At 38.7% G+C, this 26,228-nt stretch overlaps 1 pseudogene and 1 gene segment (V, D, J or C); both read right to left on the bottom strand.

The window, feature by feature from the left end:
• Positions 1 to 3,364: 3,364 nt before the first annotated feature.
• LOC115817903 (Ig heavy chain V region PJ14-like) lies at positions 3,365 to 3,821 on the bottom strand. The segment is given in 2 exon segments: positions 3,365 to 3,681; positions 3,773 to 3,821. Coding segments are annotated over 2 exon segments (366 nt in total).
• Positions 3,822 to 7,979: 4,158 nt separating this feature from the next.
• On the bottom strand, positions 7,980 to 8,425 carry LOC115819435 (Ig heavy chain V region 5A-like; annotated as a pseudogene).
• Positions 8,426 to 26,228: the final 17,803 nt, after the last annotated feature.

Genomic DNA, 26,228 nt, shown 5'->3' with positions numbered 1-26,228 from the left:
AGGCTATGTTTCACTGCTCACTGCGTGTGTCTGACAAATAAAGTACTTCTTCTTCTTCTTCTTCTTCTTCTTCTATTATATTACAGAGACAGTCATAAGAAAGTCGTCGTTAGATTTTATTCTTTTACCTAATCCAGTTCTTTGGACAATGAAGGCAATCAAGCGGTGTCTGTGTCTGTGTGAGACAGAGGACTAACCATAGGCTGGCAGGTGTTTCTAGAGTACTCACAGGCTGACACTCTGAATTTCTTATACATGGGTTGATTGGACGTGGACAAGAAGCTGAACAAGCCATTCAGATATCTCAATAGTTTAGAGATATAATATTCCCTATAGATAAAAACAGAGTCCAAAGGGGAAAAACAAAGTTTGTGAATATAAAATTGTTCTCCAACAAGTGTAGCGGTTGGTAGACTGGGGTAGTGTCACGCTGGTGGTGTGGTGCAGGACCCAAGTGCAAGACACGATGATTGATGGTGACAAACGGAAGGCTTTACTTAAAATGAAGACCAAAACACAAGTGCAAACTAATAACAAAAGCCGATAACAAAAAGGTGCAGCATAACAGTGTGCGCAAAACACAAACAACGATAGACAATGGACAAGGCAAACACTAGGACTTAAATACAAGGGAGAACTAAAACAGGGTCAAAACAGGATTGGATAAAATTAACAAGGTAATAATTAGACAAACAGGTACAGGTGAGGGGCGGAGACAGACAGAGAACAGGAGCATAAAGACATGTCAAACCAAAAGTCCAAAATGGCGGTGCAGGTTGTGACAGGTAGGCACTGTTCAGTAGGTGATTTGTTATTTTTTAACATGGGGATGGCCCAATGGGAGCACCCCCTTGCTCCCACACCACCAACCAAGACAAATTCTCCCTCTTTCTGTCTCATGTGGCCAATCTCTATTTAAATCCTAAACAGCCTCTGAGCTCTACAGGAAACATTCTCAAGTTGACCTTCAAAATCACTCTGTGTGTATCTTGCACTGCTACTGGCAGCCACACCCTGTAAGTTTCTTTGCTCTAATAACAGAAATTGCAGCTGCAGTATCTTGTAGTCCATTTTACTGACATTTTAGAGTATTTGACTGAGTGTCTCATGTCTTTGTAATAACTACTGAATCTCTTCCAGGCGTCCACTCTTATGAGCTGATTCAGCCTGAATTTCAGACTGTTCGTCCAGGTCAGCAAATGACCAACTGCAAGGTCTCATATTCAGTTACTAGTGAACATACAGCTTGGATTAGACAACCAACTGGAAAAACTCTGGAGTATATTGGACATATCAACAGTGATGGGAGCTCATACTACAAAGAGTCTCTGAAAAACAAGTTCAGCATCTCAAGAGACACCAGCAGTAACACAATAATATTACAAGGGAATAGTCTACAGACTGAAGACACAGCCATGTATTACTGTGCCACATATAATTCAAAAAGCTCTATGTGGGCATTTGTAAACAGCATAACGATAAGCCAACATATATTTATACCTATAGTTGCTTTACTCCCCTCAAAACTGGAGTCTTCATGCTTACCTAAGAAAGAAAGAAAGAAAGAAAGAAAGACAGTGTGTCTTATCAGAAATTAAATAAAAAGCGTCACTTTGTGGTAACATATATTACAGTTTTTTATGATTGCTTACACACTTGTTGTGGAATTTCACTCATTGTGTCAAAACTCTACACACAAGCGAATGAGACACAACACTTGGAGACAAACATCTCACTTCTATGTCAAAATGAAACTCTGCAATCAAAACCTAATAATCCTTTTTCAAAATGGCATTTTTGCGACAAAATGATACACAAATGCACAATTTGAATTACTCTTTGAAAGTAGCAACAACATACTGATGTACTTTATACAAAACACTTCTGTCTTTAATATTTCATATACCTTTTTAATTGTCTCATACAGGCTCCTGCGAAAGATTGTTCCAGTACAGTACATCTACTCTCATTTCAATGAACACAAAAAAGAAAGTTTTCAGGAAAGAAACCCAAAAAAACAAAAAACATACCGCTTATTTATTTTCGCCATTGCAGGTTTTTACAGCAACAAGAAAACACAAAGAAAAATAGAATTGCAGTACAGTAATCAATACAATATGTTACGCTAAACTCAAAAATAATTACAATAAAATTACAGTGCAATGGTAAACAAAAATGAGTATTGTAAGGAATTGTAAGGGATGAGATGGATGGTTTATGGATCCTGCCCTCTGTCAGGGTCTGGGCACATCACCTTGCTCACATCACAAGCAATGTTGTCCCTTGCTGGGCAAGAGGGAAAATATCACCTTGCGTGCCGTATCCTACCCTGGACTGACCCCACCTCAATGTCTCCACATGCCTCTTCCATTGCTTGCAGAAGAGGCAGGCGGGCATGTGGTTGGTGGTCATACACTTTCCAAAACCAGGCCGAAAAGAATTCCTCAGTAGGACTGAGAAATGGGGAGTAAGGGGACAAGTAGTTATTGTTGTTGGTTAACCAGTCTCGGACCAGAGCAGCCTGGTGGGAACTAACATTATCCCAGGTCACAACAAACCTGGGCTGCTCTGGTCTGTCCAGTACAAGTATGTATTACATCCAGACATGTGATTATGTGTGCTGTGTTGTAGTGATCTAGGGTGGCATGGTGATGGAGAACACCTTGCAGACTCCTTGCAGAAGCTCCCACAGACACCCCACCCCCCCAAAAGCTTACCTGAGGTCTATTTGTAGTGCTAAGGCTCAGACTGATTGGTGTTCAATTACTGTACAAGTGTTTTTATATGTGTGTTTGGGTGTTGCCAATTTCAGCTATGTTTTGCATTTCTGATAGAAGTGTTTTCCCAATGAATGCAAGAGGTTCATTCATGAACAATGCGTCTAATGTAAGAAACAGTGTGTAGTGTTTTGCAAACAGTGTGTTACAGAATTGCAAACAGAGTGCAAAGCAGAAAATGTGTTTGTTGTTTTGGTACCTTTGTTTAAGACATGGTTGCAAAAGTTAAGGTTTTGGTGCTTTTGTCTAGGCATTCACTTCCAGTGAGTAAGCAATCGGCAAAAACTGTAATTCAGGATAGTTAATTCATGTTCTCAACTTCAGATTGCCTGTCATCTCTGACATAGAAATAAGGCGCTTCATTTTCACTCTTCAGTGACCTGTTAATCTGTGAATACAGATCACTTCTCATTGTACATGTGTATGATTATGTATTCCTTATATCTGTGGAAGGTGCAGCTATGTAATTTTTGGAATGCACATTTTTATATATGTTGACAAAATACCTACTGTTTAGTTCTTTACAGTTCTCTACAGGACTGTTTGACAGTGATTGAGTTTTCATATAGGGTGTCCTCTGATTTGTATCACTGTGACTCTCCAGCACAGTAATACACAGCTGTGTCCTCAGTCTGCAGGCTTTGTCCTCGCAGTGACACTGTACTGCTGGAGGTATCTCTGGAGACCTGAAACTTGTTCTTCTGTTTTTCACTGTAATCTGTGTTTCCATTACCACATATTACTCCAACCCATTCCATTGCTTTTCCCTCAGGCTGTCGTATCCAGTATGTACAGTAGTCACTATCAGTCAGTGAATATCCAGAGATCTTACAGGACAAAGTCATGGACTGACCAGGCATCACAACCATAGAACCAGGCTGGTTCAGCTCAATACAGTGGACTCCTGTCAGAGCACAAACACAGTCAAATATGAATAATTTAATTCACATTCCCTCAGCACTTTCAAAAATACAAGTGAATTCACTGGTACTCACTGTTTACAGCTGCCAGCAGCAGCAGCAGTAGCAGAGAGGAGGAGAACATGGACTAAGAGGAGATAGATGTGTTTGGAGCTGGTCTTTCTCTGTTCACATACACTCAGACATGTTTGGATCAGTGTCTCTCATCCACTTCACCACTGAGGGTCACGTGGCTGTAAAGATCCTGATGAAGTTCAAGTTGAATTAACTAAAAGAAATACTTGCTCATTTTTCAGATTCTGAAAGATGCTGCCATATCTCGTATCAATGCTAATTTTTCATGATCTTTTTTACATATTTCATCACACTCCATAGTCATTGTTTGTGAGTTAAGACAAAAACTGTCATAGACAACTGACTAATGTCTGATTTTGAATGTTTAATTTAATTTTTTCTGGGCTACAGTGGCATTGTATTGTTACCCACAACCTGTAATGTTAAATGAAATATCATATCTCTTGTATGGGCACTTTGAGTGTTTTGACTGACAGGAGCTTACAAATTAGATCAACAATTCATCCCATCTGAGAACCATATGATAACAGCAGAAAAATGTATTTCTTTGTTTAAATATAATACATTTTGTCAGGAATGAGGGATCTGGGGAGACATACGAGACAAGGCATGTGTGAGTGAGTCTGTAAATCTCTGTAAGATATGGGGTAATAAATATGGGTAATAAATATACAGGAGGACACATCACTGACTGGCTGATTTTCTTACATTGTAACTCATTTCCTTTCTGTATGGGGACATCAGATATTGAGCACTATTTCAAGTTTAAGTTAAAGTTCAGGTTTAATTTGTGCACTTTTCATAATTAAAATTTGTCTCAAAGCAGCTTTACAGAGATCAAAGCAGCCAGTACATAGAATATAGAGGTTTACAGTACAGGGGAATCAAGAGTAACCAGATTCAATGGCCCTTTAAATGTTTTAAAGTATATTATGTATTATGTTAACAGTATAAAAGATTTATGATATAGAACATTCTCATAGTTCCAGATTGTATGCGACATGGATTAGTTGATAACTTATTGATATGAAAATTAGCTAGTTATCTTACCAAAAAAAAAAAAAAAGTTTTATACTGCTCGATGTTCAGCAGTACTAAAACAGGGATGACCTGGGTGTACAGGACAATCTAATCTTGGTTCTACAGTCAGGTTGGGTCAGCACTACATGCTTAGGATAGGAGCTTGTAGGAGGTACAGACAAGGAGTCAGGAATACATAGGGACCCAATAAATTTTGTGAATTAATTTCTTAAACAAATTAGGGTTGCGCTATTCCCACCTTTCTAAAGAACCTGACTTATCTTACCTGATCTCACTCACTCATTGTCTAAGCCACTTATCCTGATTAGGGTCGCAGGGGGTGCCTATCCCAGCACTCATAGGGTGAAAGGCAGGGAAACACCCTGGACAGGTTGCCAGTCCATTGCAGGGCAGACACACACACATTCATACCTAGGAGCAATTTAGAGTGTCCAATTCACCTGCATGTCTTTGGACGGTGGGAGGAAACCCACACAGACATGGGGAGAACATGCAAACTCCACACAGAAAAGACCCCAGCCACCCAGCCGGGGAATCGAGCCCTGTGACCTTCTTATAGCGCTACCCACTGCGCCACCGTGCCATCCTTACCACACCTAAACTAGCTTATTAGAGTCTCAGCTCTCCCAATGGGTGGTGCTACATTGAAGCTACATTGCATAATCCATCTACTGCGACCACAGAACCAGGAACACAGTCTGTGTTGAAGTTTAGTCACTGGGTCTGGTCTTCAGCTCTTGAATTTGAGGAGGATTTGAATCTGTGTGATTGCTGATGACTTATTAGCATATAGCGCAGAGTTCAGGTCTGGAATGACATACAGATGACTTACTGACTTATTTAAATCTCTGAATATTACTTGTCAGAACTCTGCAGTATGAGCTCGACAGAACTGATAAGATGACAGAAAAGAAAAGTCTGTTTAAGTTTAATGAGTCACTTACACGGTGACAGTAAGAGACAGAGTTTGTTGGAAATATATAAAAAATGTGTCTCTAGTTTCTATGTTTACTCTTGTGGTTGAACTCTGAAAACACAGTTTAGGAAAAATATTGGACATGTTAATATATGACACGATGAAGTGATGCAGTTCATTTAATTTCTGATAAGCCACACTTTCAGTGGATCAAGCCGAGACCTCTTACTGTAAACCAATGGCATGAGGAGATACTTAAAGTTATACCAATGGAGCAACTGAGTGCAGTCTTGAGGTGAAATATAAGTTCCTTTGATAGGCTGTGACAACCCTTTCTGGATTATATCCCACTCAGTACTTCAGACATCATACAAAGAAGGCATCACACCCTAGTCTGGAGTCCTCCTGGTGGTCCCCAGAGTGGGCAAAACTGCTAAAGACTGTTTCCTTTTGTTTTTATTTTGCTCTCATGTTTTCCTGTCCGTTCTGTCCCCCATTCCAGAATATCTTCTCTGTCTGCACTGACCCATGATATGATATGTTAAGGTGGTGCTGTCTGCTGTCACCTCTACATTAGTTTTATTATTTTGCTTTATGCTGATTGTATTGATCTAAGGAAGATCCAACAAATATTGGGGAAAAAAGCGTCTCTGGTTTCAATGTTTACCTCTGTGGTTGCACTCTGAGATCAAAGTTTATGGAGGAAAAAAATACTGGAAGTGTTAAACAACAAGAGCTTCTCATTAAATTTCTGATATATCAAAAATTGTTTCTTCTTTCTTTCTTTCTTTCTTTCTTTCCATCTGTCTTTCTTTCTTTCTTTCCCGCTCTCTGGGGGGAATATAATAACTATAGATATGAGTATGTGTTGGCTTATGGTCAGAGGTGGACAAAGTAAACAACTCCATTACTTGAGTAAAAGTATAGATACTCCTGGTCAAATATAACTCCAATACAAGTAAAAGTTGTTCAGTTCAATTTTTACTTGAGTTAAAGTACCGGAGTACTTGCTTTCAAAAATACTTAAGTATTCAAAAGAACATTTTCTTTTTAATGTCATCGCATTGTTGTATTGTTGCAACAATGTATTTACAGAGTCGAACGACTCTGAAACAACCTACTGAATGCACTGACTTGCTTGTAGAACCTGTAGAATAAAAAGCTTGTGGAATATGCTAAAAAGCCTATAGAAACACAGTTGAACCAAATGCTTCCTCTATAAAAGACAGTGTATAGCTTCAGTTAAACAGGCACAAGGTTAACTCAGATTGGCCTTAAAAGGATAAACACGTCATAATGTTGTAGGCTAGGTTAATTTTACTTCTACTACATAGCATTGTCTGAAATGTGAAACAGCCCGGTCCTATGTGAAACTACTGACCTTACAAATATCACTGTGTTTACCAGACAAGATTAAAGCATATATTTCTGAAAGGATTTTGTCAGTAACGTTAACTCGGCATTTTCGCTATCTAACTATTAGTATGCGTCAGCAGTGGATTCACACAGGACCTGGTGTTATGCCCCAAATGGTTTTCAGGCCAACCGGAAGTTGTTGTCTGCCTCTGTCACCAGATTCGTCACACATTCACAAACATATAAATCGCAATTTTCAAGTCACATCTCATATCTACTGTGGCAAATGATTGTAAGTGTTAGGCGAACACAGCGCACAAATGCACACGGGAAGCAATTAGCTTGGAAACCAGTTGATTTAAAAAATCTCAGACATGGTCTTAAGATATGGCCATGGCTGCTCTGGTGAGGAACCTTTATCTTTATCATCTTTATCTTCCATTGTAGTAGCCATCAGTAAAACCGCCAAGTTCAGTTGTTAAAAAAAATGCAGCACGCACTTGACTGACAGCACTGGAGTAGTTTACTGTGGTTTTTCTGCTGTGACGAACACAATATGGCCTATCGCATTTTAGGAAAGAAAATTCGTCCACTGACTTCAAAGCTATGCGTTAAGGTAACAAGTAACGAGAACCTTCATAGAAATGTAGTGGAGTGAAAAGTACAATATTTGTATTTCAAATGTAGTGGAGTAAAAATTTCCAAAAAAAAAAAAAAAATAACACTCAAGTAAAGTACAGATACTCAAAAAATGTACTTAAGTACAGTACTCAAGTAAATGTACTTCGTTACTGTCCACCCCTGCTCATGGTTATGCTTTTAACAAATGCCCACATAGAGGTTTTTGTACTAGACATCTGCTAGTTCATAATAGTGTGAGTCTCTAGCTCAGTACTACACAGCTGTGTCTTCAGTCTGTATTCCCTTGTAATATTATTGTGTTACTGCTGGTGTCTCTTGAGATGCTGAACTTGTTTTTCAGAGACTCTTTGTAGTATGAGCTCCCATCACTGTTGATATATCCAATATACTCCAGAGCTTTTCCAGTTGGTTGTCTAATCCAAGCTGTATGTTCACTAGTAACTGAATATGAGACCTTGCAGTTGATGGTCATTTGCTGACCTGGACGAACAGTCTGAAAGTCAGGCTGAATCAGCTCATAAGAGTGGACACCTGGAAGAGATTCAATAGTTATTACAAAGACATGAGACACTCAGTCAAATACTCTAAAATGTCAGTAAAATGGACTGCAAGATACCGCAGCTGCAATTTCTGTTATTAGAGCAAAGAAACTCACAGGATGTGGCTGCCAAGAGCAGCACTAGAGACACAGAGAACATGATTGGTTCTGAAGGTCAACTTGAGAATGTCTCCTGTAGAGCTCAGAGGTTGTTTAGGATTTAAATAGAGATTGGCCACATGAGACAGAGAGAGGGAGAATTTGCATAGAGGAGTATCATTATGTAAAGGTTTTTTGCCAATTTTTTCCTCATTTTTTCTCATTGTAAAAGAAAAAAAAAAAAAAAAAAAAAAAAAAACAAGAAAAAACTCACGGAATCAATTTACTGTTGCAGCTGACAGATTGAACCCAAATGCAGGTAACAGATCTTAAATAAAGTTTTGACGGGGTTTTATTGAGAAAAGTGGGAAAGTGACAGGCAGATGAGAACACACAGAAGTTCAGCAGAAGAGATGGTTTATGACAGGTGACAGGGTCAGGATGCGTAGCGGATGGGTAGCCAGGAATGACAGATGAGAAGAAGGCGAGGAAGGTAGGCATGTGGCGGGTGAGAGGCAGGAAAGAGCTGAACAGGTGGCACAGGGAGATGACCTGTTTAGCGATAGAAGAATATTAACACAACCGACAAATCAGACTTGTTATAATACATAAACAAATGATAACTCTACTGAGCGAACGGAGGCAACGAACTGACGGTAAGTGGTGGGAGAACCGGGGTATAAATGCAGCAGTGGTAACCCCTTTTTTTTTTTTTTCATTACATCTCATAGATTAATATCTATGAGGCATTTTAAGTGGGTTAAATCCTGTCCACATCTTTATAAAATGTAATCACGGAAAACATGCAGTTTTTAGATGGATATCGCCCTCTGTACATTAACAGCTGTACTAGTAGAACAGATATACTATATTCACATACTTTGTGGAGTTTTTCCCTTTGGACTCTGTCATCAAGGAATATTATATATCTCCAAGGAATATGATATCTCAAATTGCTGAGATTCCTGAATGGCTTTTTCCGCTTCTCCACGTCCAGTCAGTCAGCGTATAAGATATTCAATGACTCAGACTGTGAGTACTACAGACACTGCCAACCTGTGGTTAGTCCTCTTTCTCTCTCTCTCTCTCTCTCTCTCATATACACACATACACACACACACACACATTCGTACACCACTATGCAACTACTACATGCAGTAACAGAGAAACAGGGTACATTGTTTATGCTGAGCTGGTGTGAGCTGATTCAGAACTTTTCAGATGCCTGAAGGAACATCCTCACTTTCAGACTACAGCTGATTAAATAGTGAATATGATTACGAATTCAACAGATTTGCACTGATTTATGGGTCTCAACAAATATCAATAAACAGGATATGTCAAACCACAGAATCAATTAAAACATCAGCAGCTTGTCTAGTTTTATTTAGTAGATAATATATGCTCCCTTATAGATAAGAGAGGGTACTGTTGGTAGAGTGAAATTTTGTCCTGATTTGTCATGCCTACTTCAACCATTCAGCTTTAGTGGAATGTGCTGGATTATTAGTTTTCTCATGAAAGCATGTGGTTTTCATATTATTTACTCACAAGCTCATGTGCAAAACTGAGACTTACGTTTTATTTCTGCGCCCAAGCAGGTCTGCTGTCTTTTGTACAGGTCGGCTGTCTTTGTCTCTCACTATAACAGTACAGTAATACACAGCCGTGTCAGGAAATGCAGACAAAGGGAACAAGGAGAGTAGAGCAAAGATGTATTAGGATAACTTGTGTGTGTGTGTGTGTGTGTGTGTGTAAGTACGTGTGGACAGTGTTTCCTGACTCCCTTTGGATTTTGCACAACACTGCCTCCCTTTCTCTCATTGCGAGTCTCTAATACACAGCTGTGTCTTCAGTCTTCAGACTGTTCATCTGTAGATAGAGCTGATTCTTACTGTTGTCTCTGGAGATAGTGAACCTTCCCTCAACAGCACTGGAGTAAGATTTGCTGCTACCGTCACCCGTAATTGTTGACACCCATTCCAGTCCTTTTCCAGGAGCCTGTCTGACCCAAACCATCCAGTGGCTACTGAAGTCAAGCCCAGAGGCTGTGCAGGTCAGTTTATGAGATCCACCAGATTGAATGATCACTGGTGCGGACTCAGTCAGTGTCTGACCCATAACATCTGTAAACAAAGAGAATATAATAAATTAAATAAAAACAAATTTAAGAACACCATGTGAAGCTGGGAAATATTTACATTCATACATCAAAAAGAAAATAAATTTCTTACAAATTTCTTAGAAATGTCTTACATTTTTTCAACATCAACATGATGATCAAAACCAAAATATCTCTTGATTCCATAGCTGAGCTGATTGGAGCTGCTTCTGAAAATACTGTACACACAGACAGAGATGAAAAGAGACATGAGATTATAAAGGACTGAAGTGGAGTATTTGCATAGTCCATCTAATATGGTCTTAATTATCAGATCAGAGTCTCGAATCTTTGAAGATTTCTCATTTTTCAAGGTCACATCATTAAAATTCAGCTGTCTGTTACATCATTTTACAGTTTTTCATAAATGTTTACACACATTTTCTGAATCTTCAGCTCATTTTCTCAAAACTCTAAACACAAAACCACAAAAAAAGCAATACTATACAGTTTTTCAGCAAAAGCAAACATTGCATTCAGAACTGTTTTATCCCTTTCCAAAATATGTTTTTTTGCATCAAAATGTCACACACCATCATATGAAGAGATCTGCCTACCAACAACACTTTGATGTGCTCAACAAAAAACACTACTTCAGTTATCTCATCAGTAGGTTTCTGCCTTTTGCAGAACTGCTAAAGTAGTACTGAGAGGAAAAATCATATCATACTCATCACACAAGAAGAAAAAGGAAAATGAGATTGGAGAGAAGTTGGAACAAAAACTCAGAGAATTAAATGACAAGTATGCTAATAATCCAATGGAACAACTTCTGAATGAATTAACAACAACCAATTTTCAATTGAACACTATTATGAACAAGAAAAACCAATTCATACTGCAAAGACTAAGACATGACATTTTTGAATACAACAACAAATCTGGTAAATATCTGGCAAACCAGTTAAAATGAGGCAAAGACAAATCCATTATCCCAGTCATAAAGAACTCTGCAGGGGAAACCATGCAAACACCTACAGATATAAACAATACATTTCGGGAATTTTACATTAAATTATACACCTCAGATCATGAACCAAATTTGACAGACATCCACCCCTTTCTCAATTGTACTGACCTTTCTCAGCTTGACAAGGAAACAGCAAATGAACTAGACGCACCATTAACATTGGAAGAATTCTATAACGCCCTCAACCAGATACCAAATAATAAAGCACCAGGACCTGACGGTTTCCCTGCTGAGTTCTTCAAGCACTTCTGGCACACAATCTCCCCACTTTTCTTTAGAATGACTGTTGATATTAAACAAAACTCAAAAATCCCGCCACATATGACCACAGCACTCCTCTCAGTACTACTGAAAGCCTGACAAAGACCCAACCCTATGTCCTAGCTACCGCCCCCTTTCACTCATCAATACCGATCTCAAAATTATCAGTAAAGTCCTAGCCATCAGAATTGAGAGAGTAACCCCATCACTAATCCACTCAGACAAAATCGGATTTATCAAAGGAAGAGATTCATCAAATAACATGAGCAGATTATTCAACATGCACAGATTATTCATTTTAACAGATTTTGCGGTACAAATCGGACAAAATGGAAACGAAAAGACAAAGTTGATAAACCAATGGCAAAGTCCCAGTTTGCGATTTAATTTTCGACATCAACGCGCTGTATCTGCCAAAATGAAAATGCAAAGGCAAACTGGCATTGCGTTTTCGAGTTCGCCTATATGCAAATATATGCAAATATATGTTAATGAAAAATGGGCGTTGCGGAAGACACGGACCTTAATAGTGGAGGACACGTGACCCGGAAAGTGCCCGAAAGCCTAATAGAGGTAACAATGGCGGATGCATTCTAAGAGACGGCGAAGGAGCTGAGTTAGCGAATTGTCAGGATGAAGACTTCGTTTTACTTAGAGTTGAAGTACTTTTAGATAGGCTTGGAGATATTGTCCGTGTCTTCGGCAACGCCCATTTCTCATTAACATATATTTGCATATAGACGGGATTTGCCGTTGGTTTATCAACTTTGTCTTTTCGTTTCCATTTTGTCCGATTTGTACCGCAAAATATGTTAAAAAGAAAAGACTAACAAATGAAATGAAATGACAAAATTATATTTTAATTTTTTTTTTTTTTTTGTCAGAAAAGACTCATGTTTGTCTTGGGCAGGATATGTGCGCAGAGGTATTGAAAAAGCAATGTCAAACCAGGCTTTGAACTTTCATTTTACCGTTTTCATTTTAATTTTAATTTTGGCATGGATTACCTCCCATACTAACGGACTAACATCACAGAGTTTCATGCTACACAGAGGGACCAGGCAAGGATGCCCACTCTCACCATCACTTTTCGCCCTGTTCATTCAACCTCTAGCCGCTGCAGTACGCCAAAATAACAACATCAAAGGAATCCAAACCCCCAACACACACCACAAACTCAGCCTTTACGCAGACGACATACTGCTTTGCCTCCAAGACCCATCAAACTCCCTGCAAGAAGCCATGAAGCTTATCAATTTATTTTCTGAAATATCAGACTACACTGTAAACTGGACAAAATCAACAATTTTACCCATCTGCAGTGTTGACTCGTACGCTAAAGTGAAAAACATGCCCCTCATCTCCTCAGGTAATATTAAATATCTAGGCAGAAATATCTCCACCAAGCTGTCAGAGTTTGTCGTGGAGTGACGTGATTCGTGGGTGATTTAAACAACAACAAAAAAGAGACTGGCTCCGCCGCAATAGCACTTCAGTGCAATGATGTTTTATTTACAGTGTTTCCCAAACAGCCCGACAAAGCAAAATTCCGTGACAAAAATCCAAAAAGTGCAAAATACGTATTTAGGTTCACAAAACAAAAGACAAAGCAAAAAAAAAAGGATTCAAATTTACATATAAAGGCCTATACAAACGCAATTTAATGTACACGACTCGCAATGGTCCTACCATGACCGAATCCTCCCAAGAACTACCTCTAGGTACCCCAGGGCTCTTCTTCTACCCTAAGCCCCGCCCCTAGCTCATACTATAGTGGAGGATTGACAACCAAATAGATTTTTCCTTCTTTTTCCCCCTTTTATAATTTCTCAGGCATTTTTAAAAATCACATTTAATCTGTACACCCCAAATTGATGATAAAAGGTCATAAAATTTAAAGCAGCAATTTCCATAACCTATTTCATTAACATATTTCATGTTCGGTCACTCTTGCATGGTTTGCCCCACCAGCTCCTGGAGTGAAAGAGCCACCCACCGAGCTTTGAAAACTGTCAGGAAAATTACGGTTCAGCCTTTTGCAGTGTCCGTAGCCAGGAACTTCAGCAGTTACCACGGAAGACAGTGGACGAACATAGCGCGCATTTACAAACTTACACAACAACGACAGACGAAGATCTTCAAAAACAACAAACAGATAAGACAATAATAAACTTGGTTTTAAATGGATTTCTGCGTCTGTGTAGATTTGTGTTATGTAGGCATAATTTTGGTAATTGTGTAAGGACCGGGATGAATTATGTCGTGGTTGTGATTGCGTGTATGCGAATGGAACATATTTAGCCGCTAATTCTGTGGTGCACTCACAGAAGCATCTAACTAGTAACGGGGAAGGGAATGTAATAATGTAGAATGTAGTACGATGTTTGGGGGTCAACCAAAAGTGCCGCCGCGGATACCGACAGAGCCCTCTGTCACAGAGTTGTTTCGCCTTAATTTCACTCCATGATTAAAATCAATAGAAAATGACTTAAACTGTTGGACAAATTTACCACTGTCTCTAATTGGCAGAATAGCAACTGTAAAAATGACCATACTACCCAAAGTGAACTACCTCTTCAAAATGACCCCAACTCAACCCACTACTAACTGGTTTAATTCACTCAACTCCATGACAACTAAATTCTACTGGAAAAATAAACCACCCAGGATTAAACTAGCAACTTTACAGAAACACTAATCTCAAGGAGGACTGGAAGCACCAAACTTCTACTATTATTACCTGGCTAATCAACTACAATATATCTCAAACTGGATTCATCCCAACCAATAGAATAACCCATGGATTGAAATAGAACAGTCAGAATGCAATGAAATTTCAATCTCCGATTTGCCATTGTAACCGGGGTGTTCCTCTATCTGCACCTCCGTTAAATTAACCTCTATAATCTGCGTTGTGTTCGATGGTCTGCTTAACTTGATAGTAGTGTAAGGATCACACCGATGATTCCAGTTGTTGGTTTTATTAGAGGAGAAATACCGTCTGCACAAATTAACACAAAACGAAAAGAAATGTTTGACATGCAGCCCTCACACGCACACACACAGAACATCAGCAACCTCTCCTCAATTCAACAACCGCAGACTGAAAATTAACTACATAATAATGAACGAACACTGAGCACAACATACCTGCACAAATTAACACAAAATGAAAAGAAATGTTTGACATGCAGCCCTCACACGCACACACACAGGACATCAGCAACCTGTTAGCAAAAGAAAGCATACAAGAAACCTCCTAGCACCTTATGGAACACGTGTCTTTCATAAATTGTGTAAAATATGAAATTACAGTATTTGGATCTGAGTAATAAAATGTTTGCATGTTCATTAACTTTACATACACAATTATGGCTGCATTGCGTAACATTTGTCTCGTTTTTTATCACCAAAATATACTTTTATAATCTAACGGGTATAACTTGCGTACCTCTCCTCAGTTCAACAACCGCAGACTGAGAGCGACGCAATAATGACGACAACGAACTACAATCTCTTAAAGAAACAGTGCAGGTGAAACAGCTCAGTATTGAAATCAGACACATTACATAGATACATTATATACAAACATAAAATAAGACAATAGCAACCATATCAGGATTTGGTGAAGTTCATAAAAAAAATAAATGTACACTTTTTAACCTGGTTACACCATTCCTTAGCACTTCCATAAAACACCACTATTGCTTCAAAAATACTGTAATCTCAACAACCCTGACAGCTTGGTGGAAAATTAATAAAATCTTTAAATTCACAGTGTCACCATGTAAATACACCCCAATACGACACAACCCTGACTTTTCACTCAACAAATCACCACTCCACTTCACCACTTGGAAACAAAGAGGTATCACACAGCTTCAGCACATTTTTCAGAATAACACCTTCATCACTTTCCAGGACCTGGTGCAAAAGTATAACATAGGGAAAGAGCAATACTTTCAGTAATTGCAAATAAAATCCATTCTAAAATCCAAAATTAATATAATTAACAGCAACCTACATCCACCCCACTAGTGGAAGAAATGGAAAAAATAAACAATACTAAGAAAAATCTCCAAATTATACAAACTAATATCATCCACGGACCAAACAATATCCCTCCCCATCCAAGACTGGGAAAAAGACCTATCACTCTCTACCAGTACAGACTTCTGGACTCTGGACACTTTCACAATGACAAACAGTACTGATCTTCAACTAATACAATATAAAGTAATCCACAGAACACATATCACCCAGCACAAGATGTATAAAATGGGATTCCTAGATTCAGACATATGCTCACATTGCACAATGAACACCCCAGACAATTATTTGCACTCTACCTGGTTGTGCCCACCAACTTACCACTTTTGGAAACAAGTTACTGACAGAATATTCGTGAGCTGTAACATCCCACTCTCTCCATCCCTCTGTCTGCTCGGGGATACCTCTGTGATCAGCCCACCAATCCAAAATCCCAAACCCATACTCATCACCCTAGCAATCGCTAAGAAAACTATTCTCTTAAACTGGAAAACAAGAAACACAATAAACATCACACAATGGTTAAACTTTCTCAAAAATTTCATTCCAACACCAAAACTTATACTTTCAAAAAATCTGGGCCCCTTTCATAAATTTATTGAATTTGTCTGCTAAACTAATTTTTTAAATTTACTTTTCTTCTTTATCCCTTACTCCCTTATCACCTTTCATTGATTTTGTCCTTCTGTCTGTCTCCTTGCCTACCTGTTCACTTGTCTGTCTGTCATTCTACAGCATGTCACCTGTCTGTCTGCATGTTTGTTTGTTGCCTGTCCACCTGTATTCTCTGTACACAAGTGTGTAGACTCATCAAATAAAATTTATAAAAAGAAACAAGGGAAAAAAAAGAGAAAGTACGATGTGACTCCCATGTCGGAGGGGTGGTGGTGGGCTTAGGAAAATAAAAAAAAAACAAAAAAAAACTGTAATAATATTACTGTAATAATTCACTGGAAGTGAATGCCTAGACAACACCCAAACATACATATGAAAACACTTGTACAGTAATTGAACACCAATCAGTCTGAGCCTTAGCACTACAAATAGACCCCAGGTAAGCTTTTGGTGGGAGTGGGGTGTCTGTGGGAGCTCCTGCAAGGAGACTGCAAGGTGTTCTCCATCACCATGCCACCCTAGATCACTACAACACAGCACACATAATCACATTTCTGTACTACATACTTGTACTGGACAGACCAGAGCAGCCCAGGTTTGTTGTGATCTGGGACAATGTTAGTTTCCACCAGGCTGCTCTGGTCCGAGACTGGTTCACCAACAACAATAACTTTACAGTTGTATACTTGCCCCCTTACTCCCCATTTCTCAGTCCTACTGAGGAATTCTTTTCGGTTTGGCATTGGAAAGTATATGACCACCAACCACATGCCCGCCTGCCTCTTCTGCAAGCAATGGAAGAGGCATGTGGAGACATTGAGGTGGACTCAGTCCAGGGTAGGATACAGCACGCAAGGTGATATTTTCCCTGTTGCCCAGCCAGGGATGACATTGCTTGTGATGTGAACGAGGTGATGTGGCCAGATCCTGACAGAGAGCGGGATCCATAAACCATCCATCTCATCCCTTACAATTCCTTACAATACTCATTTTTGTTTACCATTGCACTGTAATTTTTGAGTTTAGTGTAACATATTGTATTGATTACTGTACTGCAATTCTATTTTTCTTTGTGTTTTTTTGTTGTTGTAAAAACCTGCAATGGCGAAAAAAATAAGCGGTATGTTTTTTGGTTTTTTGGGTTTCTTTCCTGAAAACTTTCTTTTTTGTGTTCATTGAAATGAGAGTAGATGTACTGTACTGGAACAATCTTTCACAGGAGCCTGTATAAGAAAATTAAAAAGGTATACGAAATATTAAAGACAGAAGTGTTTTGTATAAAGTACATCAGTGTGTTGTTGCTACTTTCAAATAGTAATTCAAATAGTGCATGTGTCAATCGTTTTGTCTCAAAAATGCCATTTTGAAAAAGGATTATTAGGTTTTGATTGCAGAGTTTCATTTTGACATAGAAGTGAGATGTTTGTCTCCAAGTGTTGTGTCTCATTCGTTTGTGTGTAGAGTTTTGACACAATGAGTGAAATTCCACAACAAGTGTGTAAGCAATCATAAAAAACTCCTTAATTCCTTAAAATAACAGGAGGGGGCGCCTGACTCCTTTGTATTATGCCAAGAGTACTTGGTGAGGTCTGATATGAAAACTAAACAGTTTCCCCCAGTTAATTTTAAACACTTGTAACACTTGTAACAATCAGCTATCCAAATATCCATTTCTACCAACAAATAAACAGGTTAAAACTAATTCTCCGTCAGATATGATTGACATTTCTTTTTAAAATAAGGTCATCTAATTTGATCTTGTTTCATATTTCATGGGTATACTATGTAAAACAGAGCACAATGAGTTCTAGCCTCTAATATATGATTCAAGGTCATTTTATGAAATCACAAAATTACAAGTAAACAAGTTAAAAAAAAAAAAAAAAATTAACACAATGGTCAGAAATAACGTAACAGAAAAGACAGGATTCTGATTCTTCATTTTTTTGAGCTCCAACTACGTTTTTCCATATTTTCATATATTTGTGTTTTGAGTACATTATTTTGTTTTGAGTACAGATGAACTCATTAAAGAAACAAGAAATTCTGGACACAGTTACTGTCATTGTCACTTTTAAACCTCTAGAGCAGGGGTGGGCAAATCCGGTCTTGGAGGGCCATGGTCCTGCTGTTTTTCTTGTCAGCTAACTAAATACAATCTGTGATTGGCTGAAGAGAGTGCACACCTGTATGCAAGGTGAAAATCAACAGGTAACTAAGAGGTGAAAACAAAAACCCGACAGGTCACTGGCCCTCCAGGACCGGATTTGCCCACCCCTGCTCTAGAGGGAAAAGCACTGTGCCCTTTGTTATCTGAAACTGGATATTTTCATCAAATTAAACAATTCTAACATTAAAATCACATAATAGACCTGATAATGATAACGAGGATGGTGATTCTTTTTCTTCCTTTTCTGCTTCTACTTAAAATGAAAGTAATGGACATATCTGATTTTTTCTGATCTAACCTTGAATAAAGAGATATCTTCACAGATTCCAAACTCTGATCACAATGTTTCTCACTGTATCCATTTAAGTCTCTAGAGAGTGGACTATGCAAAGTTATACTCCACTTCAGTCCTTTATAACCATGTTTCTTTTCATCTCTGGCCGTGTGTACAAAAAGAGGCAGCTCCATAGAAGCAGCTCCAGTCAGTTCAGCTATGGATTCAAGAAATATTTTGTTCTTTCTTATCATGTTGATCAATGTAATCGAACAATGTAAGATAGATCTAAACATTTAATTTCATTTTGATATACAGATTTGAATATTTTCCAGTTTTGCATGATCTTGAATTTAAGTTTTTTATTTAACTTATTATATTCGGTTTGATTAAAGATGTAATGGATCAGACACTGACTGAGTCTGAACCAGTGATCATTAAACCTGGTGGATCTCATAAACTGACCTGTACAGCCTCTGGGTTTAACTTTGGTGACTATGGCTTGAACTGGATCAGACAGACTAGAATATTCTAACCATGAACTGTAAAATCAACCGTGAAATGTTTCACTCTCTGACATTTGTAAAAATGTGAATCAATGCAGCACGTGTATTCAATAAATTCAAACCAAAAACCACATAAGATCCTTAAGGTTAATGAGATGTCAAATGTAGTATTCTTTATTGCCGTTGTTAATCAATACATTATGAATTTATGGTGTACGAATATCACATTCTTGAAGATCTGATATGGAACGTGGAAGTCACTTTAAATGAAGTCCTCTTATATGATCATGTTTCCTGTGTATAATATGACCAAAAAGAGCATACTGAGTTCTAGACCATAATATATAATTCAGTCACTTCACAAAATTAAAAATTTAAACATTAAAGTAACCATGTGACTAAATCTCACGAGAGAAGATTTCTGACAGAGATAAAAGAAAACAAAAATGACACAATGGTCAGAGATAAATGAAACAGAAAAGACGGGATTTTTATGCCCCCACACATTATGAAGGACAGTGGTTATGAAACAAATTGATCATTTTGGGGAAAAAATGAGAAACAATGAAAATAGCTTTTCTTTTTCTTTGCTTTTTATCTTGTGGTAAAAATATATCAAAATAACAAAAATGGAACAAGCAGTTCTATTAAATATTCCTACTTTATAGCTCCAGCTTATAGTCATGCTGTATTTGCATACATTTTTGTACTCCAAATAACACATTTTTCTACCTCTGCTCATAAGAACTGACTCTTGTTTGTTTTGTTTCGTTTTGAGTACAGGGGGGTATTTCAAGAACCGGGTTTAACAAACTCCGAGTTTAATTCTGAACTCTGAGTTGATGAACCCTGAGATGGGAAACTCTGAGTTTTCGGTTCCAGAAAAGCTGATCTGAGCTGGCTCGACCGACTCTGAGTATGTTAACTCCAAGTTAAGCGCGTGCATGACAATTATAAAAAGCCATCATCAATGGAGCTCCGATACTACGATTCACCATGGCAACCGGCGAAAACAAAAGTCGTTTTACTTCACCCCACGGCAGTTAGAAATTCTCATACGTATTTATGGCGAGTATGAGCAAAATTTAGGGCGGCACGGTGACGCAGCGGGTAGCACTGTCGCCTCACAACAAAAAGGTGTTTGGTTCGGCTCCCACCTGCATCGGCAAAGGCGAGATAATCGGCGTGGGAGAGATTTGCTGCCAAAGTCAATGCGTAGGTTTGAATGCAGAAGTCTGTTCATTTAACATGTAAGCACACTTTCTTTTAATATTACAGGTGGAAGTGGTGGAATGTAATTGAATAAAATTCTATTTTCTTTTAGGAGTAATCCTACGGGCACAAACCACACTTGGTAGCCGCTGAAAATGAAATATAAAAACATAGTTCAAACAGGTAATACACATTTTGCTTAGGCCTATAGGCTCATGATTGTACTTCATTTTGGTTTTAATCATATTTGACATATTCAACCAAGTAAATGTCATTCAGTGGCTATTTCAACTTGGAGTAGCTTTAACCCCCAACAGAATGCTGTTATAAGACACACAAATGTCCTCTCGCCTAATATCCTGCTTAGCAGATTAACATTTGGGCTGTAAATACTCCCAAAGATTTTGCCAATTATAGTAGTTTAAAGTATACTGAAACAGAATGCTTTTCTTCATCACAGGATGATGACGAAGACACGTTGTCTGCTGCCACAGAGGGATTCAGAAAGGCCTACAGTGGTTTACATTAATATTATGTATGGTAGCTACTGATATTTCTCTCCCTATTAAAATGTTTTTACATTCTTGAGCGGAATTTTGAGTTTAAAATACACATTGAAGGGATGACACGTTCTAATCCTTTTTAACAGAGCATGACTGGGCATTACCAGGAGGAGAGTCCATCAACCTCCACAGCACAGACTGACACAGTGAGATGTTCAATAAATGCCAGGTTAATTCTGCATGTAGATCTGTAGAATTTAATGTCATCCTTATGTTTTCTCAGTTATGAATTAAGGAGGAAAATGGCTAAAGCTGACTGAGAAATGATGCACTTGCAGTGGCAGATTAAATGGCCTATCTTGAAATTCAATTACTGGAACAGCAGTTAGAGGTGGGTGCATGGTCACAGGTGAATTGTTAATTGTTGGAACAATCTAAATATAGTAATTGTTGCATTTGTAGGAAACAAAGAAGACCAAATAAAATGTGACTGATTTTTCTTTATTTGACTGCTGGGGGTGGTGGTATCTTAATCTGTGAAATGTTTTTGGCAAATTCTCTCGGATGGCTCCTCCATCCAGGACATCTGCAGGGTGGATGGGACTGTCTTCCTCAGGATCGTTCATCTGTGCGGCAGGGTGCTGCTCTCCTCTAATTGTGGCAATATTATTATGGAGAACAACACATGGCAAAATAATGTCACACGCCGCCTCTGGGGTAAGCCTGAGTTTACGCAGACGCTGGAGCCGGGCTTTGAGCATGCCTATTGTCATCTCAACCAAGGCTCTAGTCCTGCAGTGGGCAAAACTGGAACATTGTTGGGGGCCCAGCTCAGGGTCAGGGTAAGGGCTCAACAGAGAGGGATGGCATGGGTGCTCTCTGTCACCAAGCAGGTGGCCGTCAAACTCTCCTGTAATTATATAGTGGATACATTTTAAGGGTGTTAAAAGAGGGAGACAAGGAATGGTATTTGTGCAAAGCTTTACTTACCATGTGCAAATCTGTTGCTCAGGGTACACTAATGATACATTCGTATATCATGCACAGAGCTGGGCCACTGGCTTCAACATTTGTGATCAAGTGCACTGCATCACATATGATCTTGACAGTGCAGAGAATGAGATATATTAGTTGCAGTATATTGTGATGTATAGTCTTTGTTATTGTAAGACAATAGTCAGTGTACCTGCACATTAATGCTGTGGAAAGACTTCCTATTCACATAGTCAACTTCATTAACTGAAGGAGCAGTGATGGGGATCTGTGTGCCATCGATGCAGCCCATGACACTGGGAAACGCTACAACATAAAAACTAACGACTGATCCCAGTCTGAGGTCGCAGCAGAATGTCATGAACACGATATAATTTAAAATATCGTTACCTTTAACTGAATGATTCTATATCAGTCACCTGCAATCCTGTGTAACTCCTCTTTGATGGTCCTTAGAGGTCTGACACTAGGAAAATGTGCAGTAGCCGTTTAAGTACAAGGGACACTTTTTTACGGCTCTACAAACAGTTGCTTTCCCGATATACTTGGCGTCGCCAGTGTTATAAAGGGAAACAAAAAAAAAAAAAAAAAAAAAAAGAAGAGCAAAGAACTTGCTCCGATCTGAGAGCAAGACGTCCACGGCGTGTAATATTAGAGATGTAGGCCGCAGTTGTTCGGATAAATGATAGATTGTGATGAAAAACGGCAAAGCTCGATTACGTAGTCATCAGAGAATGATAATACATCTAATCGGGGTCTCAAAAACCTCTCCCGACATAAGGCTATGCGAATTAATTTGGTTTCAACACCGATCGGGTTAGCGACGAAAGGAGACGCCATGTTTCACAGATGCTTCATGTTCAGCCGGAGGGAGGAGCTAGGGAGAAACTCGGGGTTTGTTGAAGAAAACCTACCAGCGAGCAGGTTAGGTTCACAGAGTCAGTTACTGCGGTAACTGAGCCAGAGTTTGAGTTACCTCGCTTTCTGAAACGGAAAGCCCTGAGTTTCCCTCATCTCAGGGTTAACAAACTCAGAATTTCCACTAAACCCGCTTCTTGAAATACCCCCCAGGTGAATACATTAAAGAAACAGTAAATAACGGTCACAATTACTGCCACTGTGTCAGGGAAAACTTAGGACTCAGTTGCAGACTCGCCAATGAATGAATTAGAGATGTTTATTGTGCTAGGCAACAGTCTTTCAATACACTTGACAGAAAACAGAATCAAAACAAGCAGATGTCATACCAAAGAGGAGTCAGAGGCAGGCGAACAATCCAAAACAGAAGACAAAAGCAAATTCCAGGGACAGGCAGAAGGTTCAAAAACAGGTGCAGTGCAAGACAGGAAGGCAGAGGAAGCAAACTCCAACAGGCAAAAACAGTAAAAAAAAAAAAAACAAAAAACAGACAGAGATCAAATACAGAAGGCAATCAGAATAACAGAAGGCTTGTACGACACACCAGGGGAAAGCAGTACGAACTGACAAACAAAGGGTAAAACAGGCAGGGTTTAAAGAGACAGACTAATACAACTCCAACGAGCAACAGGTGAGCACACTGACACGATAAGTGAGGGGCAGGGCCAGAGCACATGGAAAACCAAAATAAACAAAAGCACATGACAAAAAACCAAAAACAAATGACAGCTAACACCAGAAATGACCAGTAGGGGCACAACAGAGAACCCTGCAGGAACCCTGACACACTGTCGCTCTTAAACCTCTAGAGGGAAAACCATTCTACACTTCATAATCACATGCTGGATCTGTTCGCCTATGTGAACTGTTCTACCCTTTATAATCACCCCTTTATAATGGTGATTGTTTTTCTTCTTTTTCAAATTAAAATGAACGTAACAAACATATCTGAATTTTGATAATCTAGCCTTGAATAAAGAGAAATCTTCAGAGATTCCAAAGAGATAAAGTGTTTCTCATTGTAAATATTTAAGTCTCTAGAGGGTGAACTATGCAAATACTCCACTTCAGTCCTTTATAATGACATGTCTCTTTTCATCTCTGTCTGTGTGTACAGTATTTTCAGAAGCAGCTCCTGTCAGCTCAACTATGGAATCAAGAGATATTTTGTTTTTGATTGTCATGTTCATGTTTGAACAATGTAAGACATTTCTAAATATTTAATTGCATTTTGTTGTATGGATGTAAATATTTTTCAGCTTCTTAGATTTAAATTTTTACTCATTTTATTATATTTTCTTTGTTTGCAGATGTTATGGGTCAGACACTGACTGAGTCTGAACCAGTGGTTTTTAAACCTGGTGGATCTCATAAACTGACCTGTACAGCCTCTGGGTTTAACTTTGGTGTCTATAGCATGCACTGGGTCAGACAGGCTCCTGGAAAAGGACTGGAATGGTTGTCAACAATTAAAGGTGACAGTAGTGGCAAATATTACTCCAGTGGTGTTCAGGGAAGGTTCACCATCTCCAGAGACAACAGTAAGAATCAGCTCTATCTACAGATGAACAGTCTGAAGACTGAAGACACAGCTGTGTATTACTGTGCCAGAGACTCACAGTGAGAGAAAGGGAGGCAGTGCTGTACAAAAACATGATAGTCATTTCCAGGAGTTTATCTGCAGATGTTCAATATGAAGAGGCAAATTTAAGGGGGAAAGAAAACCTCAGTGAAATGTGAAGAAAGACAGAGAGCTCTCTAAAGCTTATCTTAAATAGCAACAATTTTTTTTTTTTTTTTTTAAGAATTTATTGAGGCAAATTATTCTGACACATATATTTTTGGACATGAAAAATTTAAAGCTGGCTACAAATTAGAAACCCTCATTAACACAACATAACTTACAAGATTACATCAGGTGTTCTGTGAATTTATGGATTACCTGATTTTCCAAAGTACTATACGTTTAATTTCAGTCAAAACCCAGCCGAAACCCTCTTGCTGTGAGGCGACTGTGCTACCCACCGCACCACCGTGCTACCCCTCGTTCAAATACTTGTTGAACTCAAATTTAGTTTTCCAGACCAAACATATGCTCTACCACAGTGTCACAGAATTTGGCCCAACTTCCCACAATTCCGTTTCAATTACATGAAGTTTACCAAAATATTCGAAAGAGCATTCATGTCTCATGTGTCTTCAGGTGGAGCCCACAAACTCACCTGTGCCTGCAGTGGATTTAGTGTGAGTAGCATTGACATGCACTGGGTCCATCAGACTCCCAGAGAAGGATTGGAATGGATCATTTAATTTTGTTCAGATTCTTACTAGAGCACAGCCCAGGCAGTGCAGGACCGCTTCACAGCATCCAAGGACAGCTCTTATTTCTACCTTCATATGAACCAGCTGAAGACTGGGGACACAGCAGTTTATTACTGTGCTGTAGAGTCAATGTGATTAAACTTACACAAACAGTTGTACAAAAACAATAAAGTGGAAGGGTGTGGGAAGGGGCTTTATGGAAATGTATTTTGTAGAACAACAAAATAGGGACAGGAAATCATTTAATTTTTTTTCTCATTTCTCCACCAATTTATAATATTTCAACATAACAGCCAGTAACACTCTTCATTTCCACTGTTGATTAATTCTACATACAGCAACATAAACTTGTACCTTGCAGGATTTGATGAACATGGAAAAGAGTTTCACTGAGGTTAATTCAGCTGAAATTCACCTTAATCGGTACAGTTCTTAATATGGTTGCAGCTGTTTTTTAAATACAAGTGGTCCACAGTTCCAGTCTCTCTCAGCACTATGGACTCAGACAAAACCACTCCAACAGTAAGATTGGGAGGTTACTTGTGTTACAGTCAAATTTTCCTGTGTGAGAGCATTTTGACATAAGGGAGAAATGCAAATGATGATGTTTCAACAAATATTCATTTTAAAACAGCAACTTCATTATACTCTTAACAGTATATTTCTATGAAGTGTAAAGATGAATATTTAACAAAATCGTTTTAAAAGGACAATGAGATCAAAAGATAAGTCATGGTGTCACTTGGATTGAGTAGAGAACTGAAACAAGCAAATGATTCACATTGTGTGTTTGAGAAAATGGTTTTGTGAATACACATGGTGACTGGAGCAGAGTTTACATTAAATGAGGAAACAAATGAATTATCTTATAGTGCTGTCACAGCTAAAACATGTGCATGTACAGTATGG

This window comes from Chanos chanos, chromosome 8 (assembly GCF_902362185.1).
Source record: "Chanos chanos chromosome 8, fChaCha1.1, whole genome shotgun sequence".
Taxonomy (NCBI): Eukaryota; Metazoa; Chordata; class Actinopteri; order Gonorynchiformes; family Chanidae; genus Chanos; species Chanos chanos.
The sequence above is the reverse complement of the archived record's forward strand: the minus strand, read 5'-3'. Positions and strand labels throughout refer to the sequence as shown.